Source organism: Balaenoptera borealis (assembly GCF_965194805.1).
Source record: "Balaenoptera borealis genome assembly, chromosome: 1".
NCBI classification, from domain to species: domain Eukaryota; kingdom Metazoa; phylum Chordata; class Mammalia; order Artiodactyla; family Balaenopteridae; genus Balaenoptera; species Balaenoptera borealis.
Genome location: NC_138860.1, coordinates 111343886 through 111360445, shown reverse-complemented (window position 1 = coordinate 111360445; position 16560 = coordinate 111343886). Strand labels below are relative to the sequence as shown.

Sequence of the window (16560 nt, the reverse complement as noted above, 5' to 3'; positions counted from 1 at the left end):
ATGATTTCTTTCCTTCTGCTAACTTTGGGTTTTGTTTGTTCTTCTTTCTCTAGTTCCTTTAGGTGTAAGGTTAGATTGTTTACTTGAGATTTTTCTTGTTTCTTTAGGTAGGCTTGTATAGCTATAAACTTCCCTCTTAGAACCGCTTTTGCTGCATCCCATAGGTTTTGGGTCGTCGTGTTTTCATTGTCATGTTTCTCTAGGTATTTTTTGATTTCCTCTTTGATTTCTTCAGTGATCTCTTGGTTATTTAGTAACGTATTGTTTAGCCTCCATGTGTTTGTCTTTTTTACGTTTTTTTCCCTGTAATTCATTTCTAATCTCATAGCGTTGTGGTCAGAAAAGATGCTTGATATGATTTCAATTTTCTTAAATTTACTGAGGCTTGATTTGTGACCCAAGATGTGAGCTATCCTGGAGAGTGTTCTGTGCGCACTTGAGAAGAACGTGTAATCTGCTGTTTTTGGATGGAATGACCTATATATCTCAATTAAATCTATCTGGTCTATTGTGTCATTTAAAGCTTCTGTTTCCTTATTTATTTTCATTTTGGATGATCTGTCCATTGGTGTAAGTGAGGTGTTAAAGTCCCCCACTATTATTGTGTCACTGTCGATTTCCTCTTTTATGGCTGTTAGCAGTTGCCTTATGTATTGAGGTGCTCCTATGTTGGGTGCATATATATTTATAATTGTTATATCTTCTTCTTGGATTGATCCCTGGATCATTATGTAGTGTCCTTCCTTGTCTCTTGTAACATTCTTTATTTTAAAGTCTATTCTATCTGATATGAGTATAGCTACTCCAGCTTTCTTTTGATTTCCATTTGCATGGAATATCTTTTTCCATCCCCTCACTTTCAGTCTGTATGTGTCCCTAGGTCTAAAGTGGGTCTCTTGTAGACAGCATATATATGGGTCTTGTTTTTGTATCCATTCAGCCAGTCTATGTCTTTTGGTTGGGACATTTAATCCATTCACGTTTAAGGTAATTATCGATATGTTTGTTCCTATGACCATTTTCTTAATTGTTTTGGGTTTGTTTTTGTAGGTCCTTTTCTTCTCTTGTGTTTCCCACTTAGAGAAGTTCCTTTAGCATTTGTTGTCGAGCTGGTTTGGTGGTGCTGAATTCTCTTAGCTTTTGCTTTTCTGTAAAGCTTTTGATTTCTCCATCAAATCTAAATGAGATCCTTGCCGGGTAGAGTAATCTTGGTTGTAGGTTCTTCCCTTTCATCACTTTAAGTATATCATGCCACTCCCTTCTGGCTTGCAGAGTTTCTGCTGAGAAATCAGCTGTTAACCTTATGGGAGTTCCCTTGTATGTTATTTGTCGTTTTTCCCTTGCTGCTTTCAATAATTTTTCTTTGTCTTTAATTTTTGCCACTTTGATTACTATGTGTCTCGGCGTGTTTCTCCTTGGGTTTATTCTGTATGGGACTCTCTGCGCTTCCTGGACTTGGGTGGCTATTTCCTTTCCCATGTTAGGGAAGTTTTCGACTATAATCTCTTCAAATATTTTCTCTGGTCCTTTCTCTCTCTCTTCTCCTTCTGGGACCCCTATAATGCGAATGTTGTTGTGTTTCATGTTGTCCCAGAGGTCTCTTAGGCTGTCTTCATTTCTTTTCATTCTTTTTTCTTTATTCTGTTCCGCAGCAGTGAATTCCACCATTCTGTCTTCTAGGTCACTTATCCGTTCTTCTGCCTCAGTTATTCTGCTATTGATTCCTTCTAGTGTAGTTTTCATTTCAGTTATTGTATTGGTCATCTCTGTTTGTTTGTTCTTTAATTCTTCTAGGTCTTTGTTAATCATTTCTTGCATCTTCTCAATCTTTGCCTCCATTCTTATTCCGAGGTCCTGGATCATCTTCACTATCATTATTCTGAATTCTTTTTCTGGAAGGTTGCCTATCTGCACTTCATTTAGTTGTTTTTCTGGGGTTTTTTCTTGTTCCTTCATCTGGTATATAGCCCTCTGCCTTTTCATCTTGTCTATCTTTCTGTAACTGTGGTTTTTGGTCCACAGGCTGCAGGATTGTAGTTTTTCTTGCTTCTGCTGTCTGCCCTCTGGTGGTTGAGGCTATCTAAGAGGCTTGATGGGAGGCTCTCTAAAATTTTTCCTAGTTTTTAAGTGATAAATTTTATTTTGTGGTTGTAGAAGAGCTGTAAACAAAAGGAATGTATACAGTTGACCCTTGAACAACGTGTTTCTGAACTGCGAGGGTCCACTTATGTGTGGATTTTTTTCACTAAATATGTACTTCCATACTACATGATCCATGGTTGGTTGAATCCAAGGATCTGGAACCTCGGATACAGAGGGCCTACTGTATAGTTATAGGTGAATTTTCAACTGCAGTGAGGGTCAGTGCTCCTAACTCTCATGTTAAGGGTCAATAACTTAATTTTATGCTTATACATTTTTAAAATTTATTTATTTATTTTTGGCTGTGTTGGGTCTTCGTCGCTGTGCGCGGGCCCCCCCTAGTTGAGGCAAGCGGGGGCTACTCTCTGTTGCAGTGCGTGGGTTTCCCATTGTGGTGGCCTGTCCCGTTGTGGAGCACGGGCTTTAGGTGCATGGGCTTCAGTAGTTGTGGCGCCCGGGCTTCAGCAATTGTGGCTCACAGGCTCTAGAGTGCAGGCTCAGTAGTTGTGGCATACAGGCTTAGCTGCTCTGCAGCATGTGGGATCCTCCCGGACCAGGGCTTGAACCCGTGACCTCTGCATTGGCAGGTGGATTCCTAACCACTGCACCACCAAGGAAGCCCGCTTATACATATTTAAGGAAGCACCAATTTAAGTCAACGCTGGGGTCTGTAAGAATTTTTTTTTCCTTCAGGAGAGGTTCATATATTATCTGAAGTCCAGGAAACACTGGCCTAGAAAAATGAACTAAGTGAGAAATTTTAAGGTCAGAATTATTGTTCTGGATAACTAAACTCTGATCAAAGTTTTCAGAATTGTTTTCTTTTTTTTTTTACTTAGTCTGAAAGTTATCTGAAAACTTCTCTCTTAATTTTTGTCAATTTCTTTTTCCTAGTCTCATAGTTTGTTGGGGGAAGTTTCTGCTTATTAGTTTTACGTATTTTGTTGGCATTATTAAGGAATAGTTAACTCCATCTCCTTCTCCCTCGCCCCTCCAACAATAAAGAACAAACAAAATGTACTTTTCTATTGTGTTCTTAGGAAAAAGTCTCCCCTAGGTTTTGGTCATCTTTTTCTTTTATAGTTTTATTGAAGCTTTATTGATGTACAATAAACTGCTTATGTTTAAAATACACAACTTAGTGAGTTTTGACATTTAAGCACCTGTGAAACCATCACTCCAATCAAGATAGCAAACATTTCCATCACTCCAGAGATCCCTCATGCCCCTTTGTAGTCAGTCTTCTCCCTTGCACCAGCCTGAAGCGACCACTGACCTGCTTTCTATAACTGTAGATTAGATTTGACTGCTCTAGAATTTCATGTAAGTGGGATCTACACTGTGTACATTTTTGTCCAGCTACTTTTAGTCGGCATAATGATTTTGAGATTCATCCATGTTGCGTGCATCAGTAGGTTTTTTTTTTTTAATTGTTGAGTACATTTTATGGAAATACTACAATTTTTTAAATCCATTCACTTGTTGATGAACATTTGGATGTTTCCAGGTTTTGACTATTAAAAATAAAGCAGCTATGAATTTTGTGTAAGGTTTATGTATGGAAATACGCTTTTATTTTCCTTGAGCAAATACTTAGTAGTGGAATGGCTGGCTTGTATGGTAGGTGTATGTTTAACTTTTTAAGAAACTGTTTTCCAAAGTGTACCATTTTATATTCCCATCAGCAGTATAAGAAAATTCCAGTTGCTCCACATCCTTGATAACACTTGCTATGATCAGTCTTTTTAATCTTAGCCATTCTAGTGGATGTGTGTAGTGGTTTCTCATTGTGGTTTTAATTTGAATTTCCCTAAGAACTAATGATTTGGAGCATGTTTCCTGTGTTTATTTTCCATCCATACATTTTCTTTGGCAAAGTGTCTGTTTAAATCTTTAAATGAATTGCCGCTTTATTTGATTGTAAGAGTCTGTTATGTATTCTGAATACAAGTTTTTTCTTGGATATGTATTTTGCATATATTTTCTCCCAGTTGGTGGCTTGTCTTAATTTTCTTAGTAGTATATTTTGAGAAACAAACATTTAGAATTTTGATGAATTCTAGTTTATTGATTTTTTTTTTCTGTGTGTAGTTTGTTCTATTTAACAAATCTTTAACTCAAGATTACTGAGATCTTCTGTTTTCTTCTAGAAATTTTGTAGTTTTAGCTCTTACATTTAGATCTCTGATTCACTACAGGTTAATTTTTGTATATGATGTGCAATAACATCTGAGGTTCCTTTTGGTTTTTTTTTGCATATGTCTGTCCAGTTGATCCAGTACCATTTGTTAAAAGATTATCCTTTCCTCACTGAGTTGCCATGGCACTTTTGTCTTAAATCAGTTGACCATATATGTGTAGGTCTACTTTTTGGACTTTTCTGTTTCTTTGATCTCTGTTTATACTCCAGTATCAAACTCTTGATTAGTATAGCTTTATGATAAGCCTTGAAATCAGGTGCAATTCCTCCAACTTTGTTCTTCTTTGTAAAAATGTATTGATCTAGGTCCTTTGCATTTACATATGGATTTTAGATTCAACTTGTTACTCTCTACAGAAAAGTCTGGTACGATTTTGATTGGGATTTCATTGAATTTCTAAATCAATTTGGAAAGAATTGACACTTCAATAATATTGAGTCTTCTTATCCATGACCATGATATATATCTCTCTATCTAGTCTTCTATGAACATTTCTTTGCAATCTGTTGTAGTTTTCAGCATGCAAGTCTTGCACGTCTTTTTTTTTTCTTTTTAATTTTAGCCCTAAGTATTTAATATTTTTGATGCTTTTGTAAATGGTATGTTTAAAATTTCAATTTCCAATTGTTCTTCACTCATATGTAGAAATACAATTGGTATTTATATATAGATGTATTCTGGAAACTAGTTGAACTCACTTAGCTTTTTTGTAGATTCCTTAGGCTTTTCTATATAGTGTTTATAGAGTCTGCAATAAAGATAGTTTTACTTCTTCGTTTTCATTTTATGTGCCTTTTGTTTGTTCTGCTTACTTTATTGCACTGTGTCCTTCAGTAACAATATTGAATAAAAGTGGTGAGTGTTGGCATCTTTGCAATGTCCCAGATCTTACAGAGACTCAGTCTTTTGTTAATTGGTATGATGATAGTTGTAGGTGTTTGATGATATCCTTTATCAGATTGAGGAAGTTCCTTTTATTTGTAGTTTGATGAGAGTTCTTAGGATGAGTAGGTGTTGGGTTTTATAGGCCTTTTCTGTATCTATTGATATGATCATATGTTTATTCTTTTTTAGACTGTTAATATGATGAATTACATTGTTTTCTCAAATGTTAACCTGACTTGGGCTTCCCTGGTGGCGCGGTGGTTGAGAATTTGCCTGCCAATGCAGGGGACACGGGTTCGAGCCCTGGTCTGGGAAGATCCCACATGCCACGGAGCAACTGGGCCCGTGAGCCACAACTACTGAGCCTGCGCGTCTGGAGCCTGTGCTCCGCAACAAGAGAGGCCGTGACAGTGAGAGGCCCACGCACCGCGATGAAGAGTGGCCCCCGCTTGCCACAACTAGAGAAAGCCCTCGCACAGAAACGAAGACCCAACACAGCCAAAAATAAATAAATAAATAAATAAATAATAATAATAACAAATGTTCAAGTACAATTGGTGTCTTTAAAAAAAAAAAAGAGCCATTGAAAGTGTAATATAGAGGCTTCCCTGGTGGCACAGTGGTTGAGAATCCGCCTGCCAATTCAGGGGACACGGGTTCGATCCCTGGTCTGGGAAGATCCCACATGCTGCAGAGCAACTAAGCCCGCGAGCCACAACTACTGAGCCCATATGCTGCAACTACTGAAACCCGTGTGCCTAGAGCCCGTGCTCCGCAACAAGAGAAGCCACCACAATGGGAAGCCCGCACACCGGAACGAAGAGTAGCCCCCACGCATTGCAATTAGAGAAAGCCCGTGCACAGCAACGAAGACCCAACACAGCCAAAAATAAATAAAATAAATTTATTTTTTTAAAAAGTGTAATATAATATAGACCAGTGAATTTTATTGTATCAGAGTACAAGTTCATTGATATAATTATTAGACTGCATTGCAGCATTATAGTATCACAGAAGAATATCCACAGTTATTAGAATACTACTGTTTTACAACTACCTATCTATATTGCAGTAGATAGAACGAATACAGACTCAGATATGAGAATCCATTTGTCGTCTGTTGAGCCAGACATTAAGGAGATTTGCCAAAATGTATAAACAATGCCACTTTTCTTACTAAATTGTTTTGTTTGAGAAAATATAGCTATTTTTATAAAAATTTTATTTAATATGTAATGTGTTTGTTATCTTTAAATGAGTAAATAAGTATTTTTAAAATTTATGAGGTTGAAGTTTCATATGATAAATATCCATGTAACACAAATATATAAAAGATCTTGGGTATCCTGAGACCACGAGGTTTGAGAAATGCTGATCTAGAATAGTGCCTAGCATGTAGTAAGCAATTAGTAGACGTTTGAATGCTTCTTGACCATGTCACTTTTATAATTTACCTGTCTTTTCAGTACCACATGCATTTGATAATGTATCTTTTCTGTGTGCCTTTGTCTCATACTCTAGCAACCAAGTTGTTTTTGTATATCTTATTCTGGTACTGCGATTCTCTTTTCCTTGCCTTTGCCCATGCCTGGATGTTGGGCAAGGCAGTGAAAAGGATTGATGCAGGAGTGCCATCGTATTTTGAAAAGTGTGCTGATTTATGGAGTAAGAAGAAGATAGATGAGCAGCTCCTGACTGAACATGACATTGATATTGGTATAATAGACTGGTTTAAGGTCGTCATTCACATAGTCACAAAATTAGATTTAAAAATAACTTCAGTTGGTTATACCCTGAAATGTAACAAGATAACTGATATTTAGTGATTGTTCTAGATGTTATAGATACCTCGCCATTTTGTGTGCATATTGATAATATATTTCAAACATGTTGAATACTTTTATTTTAATAGATTTAGCTCATAAATATAGTATACTGCTCTAATTTATCCTAAGTAATTTATATGTATATATATATAGCTGGTATCTTCAAAATTGAGGAAACATTAAAGAATTCTTTAAAAAGAGGAATTTAGAAAGCCTGATTTATAAAAGGGGCTCATAATTAACTGTGCATGCTTGAAAGGCATATATATATATATATATATATATATATATATATATATATATATATATATATATATATATATATAAAAAGTCATTCTGTGAAACAGTTTTGCAGTCTCATGGAAATTTAAAAACAGATGAACAATCCTGCAGTATAATTGAAACTAGAAACAGTAATAAACCTAAGCACTTTAAAATGATAGCATCTACCGAATTGTGTCAATAGTTGTTTGCCTTTCTAGCATTATTCAGTGACGTGGTATCCTATTACTGAAAATGTTCACTGATTGCTGTACACATTTCTGTGGCTCAACTAGGTATTGAACATATAGGGTTGGGTAATATATGACCCCTGTAGTAGACAAGGAGATATGCTACCCAGATTCCCCTTCAAAGAAGGGCTCATTGTCCAGCTATGAGGAGTGCGGATTACCAGGTAGACCCTTCTGCACACATCTTAGGGTCTGCCTTACCTGCAGAGCTACCTCCCCCAAGGTCATGATCTCCCTGGAGCAGCATACATTTGCATGCTGAGTTAGAAAGAGATTTAAAGACCTGACCATTTCATCCCATCACAGAGTACTATGACGGACAATATTTGATTCAGGGCTTCCCACTTGGTTGGCTGAAATTTTGTTGGCCTGTATCACAGTTTGAGTTCTGCCCAAACTTTCTTTCTTTGCCTTCCTTTCACAGATACTGATCTCTAATAAACATTTTGTACTTCAAACACCACCTCATCTCTACTTTGGAGAAGCCAACCTGCAATAGCTCCTGATCTCATGGAACTAATATACTGGGAGGAAATATATGTTAAACAAGAAATTTAAAATGTGATTAATGTTATATAGAAGCATAGGGTGCTATGGTAGTGTGTATAAAAAAAAAACCAAGCCTGGTTATTATATTGTTTTGGGGGGAAGCCTGGGTTAATAGTCAGACCTGCGTTCAAGTACTAGATTAACTACTTTGAGTAGCGTGAACCTTGGGCATGGTACTGACTTTTCCAAGCCAGTTTCTTCTTTCTTTTTTTAAAAAATTTATTTATTTATTTATTTTTGGCTGCGTTGGGTCTTTCTCTATTTGCGGTGAGCAGGGGCTACTCTTGGTTGTGGTACACGGGCTTCTCATTGTGGTGGCTTCTCTTGTTGCAGAGCACGGGCTCTAGGCACGTGGGCTTCAGTAATTGTGGTGAGCGGGCTCAGTAGTTGTGGCTCACGGGCTCTAGAGTGCAGGCTCAGTAGTTGTGGCGCACGGGCTTAGTTGCTCTGCGGCATGTGGGATCTTCCCAGACCAGGGCTCGAACCCGTGTCCCTTGCATTGGCAGGCGGATTCTTAACCACTGTGCCGCCAGTGAAGTCCTCCAAGCCAGTTTTTTCATTTGTAACGTGGAAATGACACATGGTCTCCCATCCTTTAGGCAGCTAACCTGGGATTGCTCACATGGTTGGGAAAAGATTCCCAGCAGCAAGAGAGTGAGCCCAACGTACAAACATTTTTCAAGCCCTTCCTTGTGTCAGTTTACTAATGTCATGGCCAAGCCTTGATTCAAGGATGGAAAAACAGATTCTGCATCTCCATGGGAGAATTTGTAAAATAAGTGTATTTGTGTGTGTATGAAAAAATTACAATGTAATGCCTGATATATTATAGTAGTAGTTAACATTTATTGAGCACTTTTTGTGATTTATACTTAGTAAGAGGACTGTGGATTATACAGTTGGACTATTGTATTTAATATATTCTATCTCAGTATGAAATGTAAAAGAAGAAATTCATTTGGAGAATTTGGTATATTCTTTTGATATATTAAAATAATATTTTATGATGGGAACAGTTTGCAAATAAAGCTGTCTTGCTCTTTTTTCTTTTTCTCCGCAGTAAGAAAAATGGAAAACCACCATTACGGAACAATGAGGTAAAATTTATGTTGTCTACTCTTTGGGATTTCATGCATTTATTTCATTTGTCTCATTATATATTTTTGAATTAGGATAAAATCATGGAATTTAAGAATTAGAAGGGAACTTAAATATCATCTCTAATCCACTACGTATTATAGGAATTCTTCCTAAAATAGGAATTCTTGGTAGGTGACTTTTTGTATTTACTTGAATCTGTTCTTTTGATGGAAAGTACTACCTAGGAGATAGCCATAACTGTATTAGTTCAAGTCCGTGATGCAATTATTCTTCCCTCTCTAAGCCTCTATTTTGTCATTTGTAGAAACACAGAACAAGTTTACTCTATTTTCTCTTAATAGACTCTCATATTGTTTGAAGATGGTTGTATTTTCTGAATCTTTTTCCCCCGCTAAGCAATCCTCATTCCTTCAAGTGTTTCTCAGGTGACATGGTTTCTAATTGTTCTTCAATTATGTATACATTCCTTTGGATCTATACTAGTTAGTTCCTCTGGACATTATGTTTAGGATAGAATGTAGTCTGTGGTCTATAGAATATAGTCTAATGTAGACGTGGTCTGACTAGCGTGGAACGCATCAGCACTATTACATTTCTTGATACGAACGTCATGTTGCTAAAATTCAGCCTAAAGTTGCTTTTACTTCTTTAGCCATTACTTCTGTTTATATTAAGTGGAGTTTGTGATAAATTGTAAGCCTTCAGGTATCTTTCTGATGAACAGCTCTTTTGACAGATGTCTGTATTCATCAGTTGATTTCTTTATTTCTTTTTTTAATAACAGTTTTATTGAGGTGTAATTCATATACCATAAAATCCATGTATTTAAGTGTGCAATCCAGTGGTTTTAGTATGTTCACAGAGTTGTACACCCATCACCGCTATCTAATTTTAGAAAATTTTCAGTTCCCCAGAAGGAAATTCCATACACATTAGCAGTCATTCCTCATTACCCTCTCCTCCTGGCCCTTGGTAACCACTGATCTATTTTCTGTCTCTATTGATTTGCCTATTTTGGACATTTCATATAAATAGAATCATGTAATATGTGGCCTTTTGTGACTGGCTTCTTTCACTTAACATGATGTTTTCAAAGTTCTTATGTATTGTTGAATGTATCAGTATTTCATTCTTTTTTATTGCTGAATAGTATTTCATTGTTTAGATATACCACATTTATTTATCCATCAATTGAGGGAAATTTAAGTGGTTTCCCCCTTTTGGTCATTATGAATAATGCTGCTATGAACATTCATGTACAAGTTTTTGTGTGGACATACGTTTTCATTTCTCTTGGGTATATACTTAGGAGTAGAATTGCTAGGTCATATGGTAACTCAGTTGTTTCCCTGTAAATGTCAGCCTATAGGGTCTATACTATTAGTCTATTCTATAATATGTCTATTCTATTACTGTAATTTTCTTTTTCTTTTTGGCCACACTGCACAGCTTGCGGGATCTCAGTTCCCTGACCAGGGATTGAACCCAGGTCATGGCAGTGAAAGCCTGGAATCCTAACCACTAGGCCACCAGGGAACTCCCTAGTGTAATTCTGAATGTAATTCTAACATCTACTGTGTTAAGTGGAGGGTATTATCTACAAACTTAATTTGTCTTCTCTATCTTCCTCACAATTGCTGATAATATTGACTAGGTTAGGACCAGAAAATTCCTCTGTGGCATCTCTTAATCTTTGCTTTTTTGGTTATGGTTTATTCAGCTGTGACTATATCCAACTGCAGAAAAATCTGGTCTTTATTTCTCCATTAAGGCCACAATAGTTTTATAAGAAACATCAAATTCCTTGATTAATTTGTTAATTCATTTATTAAGTCAGCCTGTCAACAAATATTGATTGAGCCCCTCATATATGCCTGGCATTGTTCTTGGTTCTGTGTGTATAGCAGTTAACAAAAGTTCCTACCCTCATGGAGCTTAATGTTGTGCATGTCAGCTAATATACTAGCACAGTATCTTTAACAAAGAAGAAAATTAGAAGGCTTTGACATGACTTCTTCCTAGTAAACTTCTGCTGGCTTCTAGTGATTAGCATCTCTTAGGTCTTCCTAAACCCTCAATATTAATGTCTATTCTCTGAATATCCTGGAGATAGACATCAAAATTGCTGTTCTTCAGTTTCCATAATCTTTGAAAAATGGGACAAGATATGCTTATCTCCAGTCATTTGGCAAATTTCCATCTTCATAATCTCTCATATCTAAATTATACCTGAGTAATCAAACCTTAGTTATCTTAGTTATAGCTACTATCTGTATACCACCATATCTGAAAGTTCTAGGACATCAGTGAAACTATCCAGTACAGCACAATTCATTCACTCATTTTTTAATTCTTCCTATTTTTTTGTACATTTAAAAAAATATATACTTGTTTGCTACTCATATAGTATAAGCAAGATAAATTTAGTTTAGATCAACTGGTTGGCCAAAAAAAAGGTTTAAGGCAGTGTACATCCTGATACCACATTTGTGAAATCTATAGGAAGTGCATACACAGACATATGCTGAAATGAAATTTGGTAAGAGATGTGCCAAATATTAACAGTTGATGTCTCTCAGTGGTAGCTATAGGCTCCTTATCTTTGCTCATCAGAATTTTCTAATTTTACGACAGTGAATGTGTGTCACTTATGAGGGGACGCAATTGAAAAGAGAATTTTTTATTGAAATTTTTTATAATCTTTGGTGGGATGGTTGAGGGGAGACAAGTTTCATAAGACATGAGATTTAAGGAGAAAAAAATTTAGATAAAGAATAGTATAAAGAGATAGTTGACTTGATTTTAAAATATTTATTCTTTTAATTTTGATGTAATACACAGGGTCTAAAATTTAAAAAAGTACAAAGGTAACACTGTGCTGGGTTTGGTCTTCAGCATTCCCATGCATATTTTTGTACTTTTGAGGTGTATATATCTCCATAAACAATATAGGTAGAATTATTTTGCTTATTGAAAAATTTTATAAATTGAATCATTGTATGTATCATTCTCCTTTTTTTTCAGCAGAATGTTTTTTTAAGATCCATCTATGTTGATAGCTATAGATCTAGTTAATTTAACCACTCTATAGTATTCTCTTGTATGAATATGAGCTGCTTCCTTTTCTACAGTTGTGTAGAATCTTCATTGCATAAATTTACCATGATTTATGTAGTATCTCATAATTGATGTACATTTAGGTTTTTAATTTTATAGTATTATAAAACAATGTGCAAGTTTTTTCATTTATGTGTTTAAGCATATGTTCAGGAATACCTCTAGGATAAGTTTCTAAAAGTAAATTTGCTGGGTTGTTTTACATTTTGCAATGAGTGTACATTTTATATTTTGATAGATGCAACATAATAGTTATGTTGATTTATACTTCCTCTAACAATATACAGAAATGCTTACACTTTTGTCAGCACCACATGACCTTTTATTTGCTATTTCAAACATATGTCTCTTCCGGTCAGGTCCGGTTCATGTCACCTTTCTAAGTTGATTGACACATCAGTAGGAACTTTTCATTGCCCTTTGACCTTGTTGCCTCCTGAACGTTAGGTACATTTTTTTTTTTCTGACTGCATTATTACTTTAGCTTCTTAAATGGTCTTTAATGGGTTTTTTTTTTCTATGATTTGCATGTTAGATATATCATAGAAGTGTTTTTTATATTTTTTAAAAATTACTGGGAAGTTTAAAGGTGGGGAAAGTCAATTGTGGTTAAAATGAATTCTTAGGAGAAGCTAGTAGTGTTTATGAGATGTACTGTCTCTGTAGCTATTTGCATTTAGATTGGTTTCAGGTATGACTTTTATTATGTATCAATAATGGTACAGCATCTTGATTATTTCTTCAGCCTGAGTCAGCCCTCCAGTCCAGGTGTTTGGTGTTTCCTGACTTTAGGAAGTATATCGTTCCCTTTATGGATTCAAATGTAATGAAAATAATAAAGTCAGCTTTCAGACAGCTTAAGAAATAGGAGCAGTGGCAACAGGGACAGAAGAAAAAGAGGAGGAGGAATTATATACCAGGTAAACTGCTAATTATGTACGACGTGCTTCATTGTTACTTTCTTGTAACTTTTTTTTAAACCTTCCTCTTTGTTTGCCCTAGATCATTTCTTGAGAACAGCTGGAAATAGTTGTCCTCTGTTTAAGTCAGAAGGTGGCCGTCTCACCTTGGAATTATTCTGTCTAAGGCTCAAGTAGGGATGGAGAAGGTACTGACTACAGGTGGGATGAAGTGAGGTAGGAAGGCAGTGACAGGAGGGAAACGAGAGTAGAAGTCTAACTTTCTTTAAAGGTAGTTGATGTACATTGCTTTCTCTTTATTCTTTTATTCCTATACTTTCTCAGTTTGGGGAGGTGAAAGGGGAGGTTTAGGTTGAAGTTGTAAGGTTTGGCTTGAGGAGAATAGGCTAGCTAGAGGAAATAGACTGTGAGTAGGGCATTTTGTGTTTTGTTCACTGGTGTGTCCCCATGGTTTAGAACAGTGCCTTGCGCCAAGTAAATATTGAATGAATGAATACATACATTTGTGAATGAAGTAGACTGGGCCTGTGACTCAGTGGGATGGGGTTTACAACCTTTGTAAGGTTTGAAAGACCTGAACTCTGTTCCAGCAGTTACACGGTAGGTTGGTTCTTATCCATTTCTTTCTGTCCTAGTCTTTCTGATCTAACTCTACACACCCAGTGCCTTCATCTGTTGTCTACAGTTCTGTACGATATGCAGTGTCTGTTTATTAGGATTACATATATAAAGCCCTTAGCACAGTGTGTGACATATGCATGGTAGCTTATTCTAATTCAGTACACAAACGACTCACTTAAGGTTTATCAAGTTAGATATTAATTTAATTAAAGCATATTTACAGCAAAATTTGTCTAACTAATAGAATTGACTATACCATGGGTATTTGTTTATCAAGAGCATAGTAGTTAATACATAAGTGAGCTGTGATTATAGGAGTTGGGGAAAGGAGCTCAATTGGGGATGGGGTCCTTCTGGAGAGTCTTGCCCATTTCGAGGAGTTTCTTCTGCCTGTTCTTCCAGACAGCCCAAGGGTAATAAAGTAAATAACATCCACTATACCCAGTTCATGTCACTCTTTCCTTATCCTTGCAAATGGTTTTATAGCTCTATTTTCATGTACCAGTGAAAATGAAGAAATATCTGAGGGTAATAAAATGTGATTTACTGCTCTTAATTATCGTCAGTGGTTTCCCTCTACACTGACAGTAAACTCTAAATCCTTCTATGGCTTCAGGGCTCTGTTTTTTATAGGTCATACCCATCTCTTCAGCTTCTCTCCTTTTGTCCCCTCTGCTCTAGCAGCGCTGTTATCTTGCTGTTCAGTGTGCATACCAATTTTATTCTTGAACTGGGTTTTGTGCTTGGTGTTCCCTGTGCTTTACTACCCTCCCCCAAAGAAACCTTTCTTCTCATACTTTTCTGGATCATTCTTTTTCTCTTGACCCTGCCTAGTCTATCTGTAACAATTTATTTATTGGTTTATTTTTATCTGGGTTTCCCCTGCTAGAATGTGAACTGTATGAGTGAGGGAACCTTGTCTGTCTTTGAATTTGTAAGGAAGAGTGCATATTAGAAATGTTAAATGATAAATCTAGGAATCCAAAAGTTTCCTGTAATTGATAGCAGGAAAATTCCTGTTCAGGATTTTAAAAAAATTCTGTTGTTAATAAGGAAGTGGATGATGAACAAACAGTAATGATATGGATAATGGATAATGGCCATTTCTTAGCTGTCCTCTGACCTCATCTTCTACTACTTTCTCTTGCTCACAGCTCCAGCCAGATTGGCCATTTTGTTGTTAAACGAGCTTTTACCTTGGTATTTGGCATTTGCTGTTTCTTCTGTTTGCAGTGTTCTTTTACCAGATATTTCTGCAGCTTCACTTCTGAAAGGAAGTTCTCACTTCCTTATTCAGTTTTTGGTAACATCTTAGTTTCTTGAAAGCACGTTTGAATATGAAGAGCAGTACAGGACTATGTTCTTCAAATGCAGTATCCATCTTAATAGTTGTTTATGTTGCCTTAGATGAAACATGGTTCTTTAATCTTATTTGTTATAACTATTTTAAAAGCTTTCTTTCTTTTTTTCTTTTTTTTTTTTAATGTAGAAAGAGGGGAAAAAAGAACGAGCTGTGGTGGACAAGGTGTTTTTTTCAAGGCTCACACGAATTCTGAAAATCATGGTCCCTAGAACATTTTGTAAAGAGGTAAGTCTTATGAAACAATAATGTTAAGTGTTCAACTTTAAAGCTTATGTGAGATCAGAACAATAGAATTATAAAGTCTTTGTTCTACTACAGGTCAAGTGTCTCCTCTGTAGGTAATGAAGACTAAATTTTTGTCTGAATCATTGCCTGTCATGCAAGTACCCTTGTTGTTCAGCACCAGTTTTTAAATGATTTTCTCTTGTTTATGAAATACTATTTTATTATATTTTATGTGAAATACTAGAGTACTTCAGTACAGTCAACCTAAATGGTGTTGCTTTATTATAATATAATGAAAACGAGATTAAATTTAGAAAGACCTTTTTATTACGTTGAGATGTTAACAAGTAGCATTGATGTGGAATATGTTTGAGAGTTGCTTCTTCATATTTGATTAAATATGTTTTTAAGATACCTGAGTTCTTCAAGTATTTTCAGAAAGTGAACTGGTTGTAAGAATAAAGTTTTACTATTCTTTCATTTGCTCTTTTGTCGAGATTATCTTTGTCATGATTTATTAAGTATTTTAATGATTAAAAAATAAAATAATGCTGTGTTCTCCATCTTTAATTACCTCAGTGTTCTCCTTTTGTACAACTAGAAATACTATCACCGTTGACTCTTTCTCCTCCCCATACCTACCTCTCATCCTTTCAGTCACTGGTATCTGCTAATTTTTCTTTCTAAATATTCTTACCTAGATATTACAGTGTTCTTTAATTAGTCTCATTTCAAAGAATCTCTCCTTTTTAAATCTTTTCTGCCAAGTTTGTCTTCTTCAAACATAATTGTTTCCCACTGTTCAAATTTTAAAAAGCATTAGCCTTGTAATCTATTGATAGCAGGAAAAGGATAAGACATTACAAAAGCACTATAATTCTCAAAGAAAAGGCACATTCCTCCATCACACTGGACTTGCTCTCCTTCCCCTCACTTCAGCGTCATGTCTTGTTGACTCTGCCCTTAAGAGACTCTAAAAAATAATTTAATAACATTTGGTTTTTTTCTAATTAGATAGAGATCCTATGTGTTTCTTGAAGAAAAATTGGAAAATGCACTTTTTAAATCTGCTTCGTCCCTTATATTTTAAATGTTTTT

The 16560-nt window shown here is 35.8% G+C and overlaps 1 protein-coding gene across 3 annotated transcripts in view; it reads left to right on the top strand.

The window, feature by feature from the left end:
• ABCD3 (ATP binding cassette subfamily D member 3) overlaps nt 1-16560 on the top strand; it is a 99904-nt gene that overhangs the window by 19853 nt on the left and 63491 nt on the right. For all 3 annotated transcript variants that reach the window (XM_082384406.1, XM_082384407.1, XM_082384408.1), the window contains 2 exons: nt 9176-9212; nt 15364-15462. In XM_082384406.1, the coding sequence (XP_082240532.1) occupies nt 9176-9212; nt 15364-15462 (136 nt within the window). The remainder of the gene's footprint in view (nt 1-9175; nt 9213-15363; nt 15463-16560) is intronic.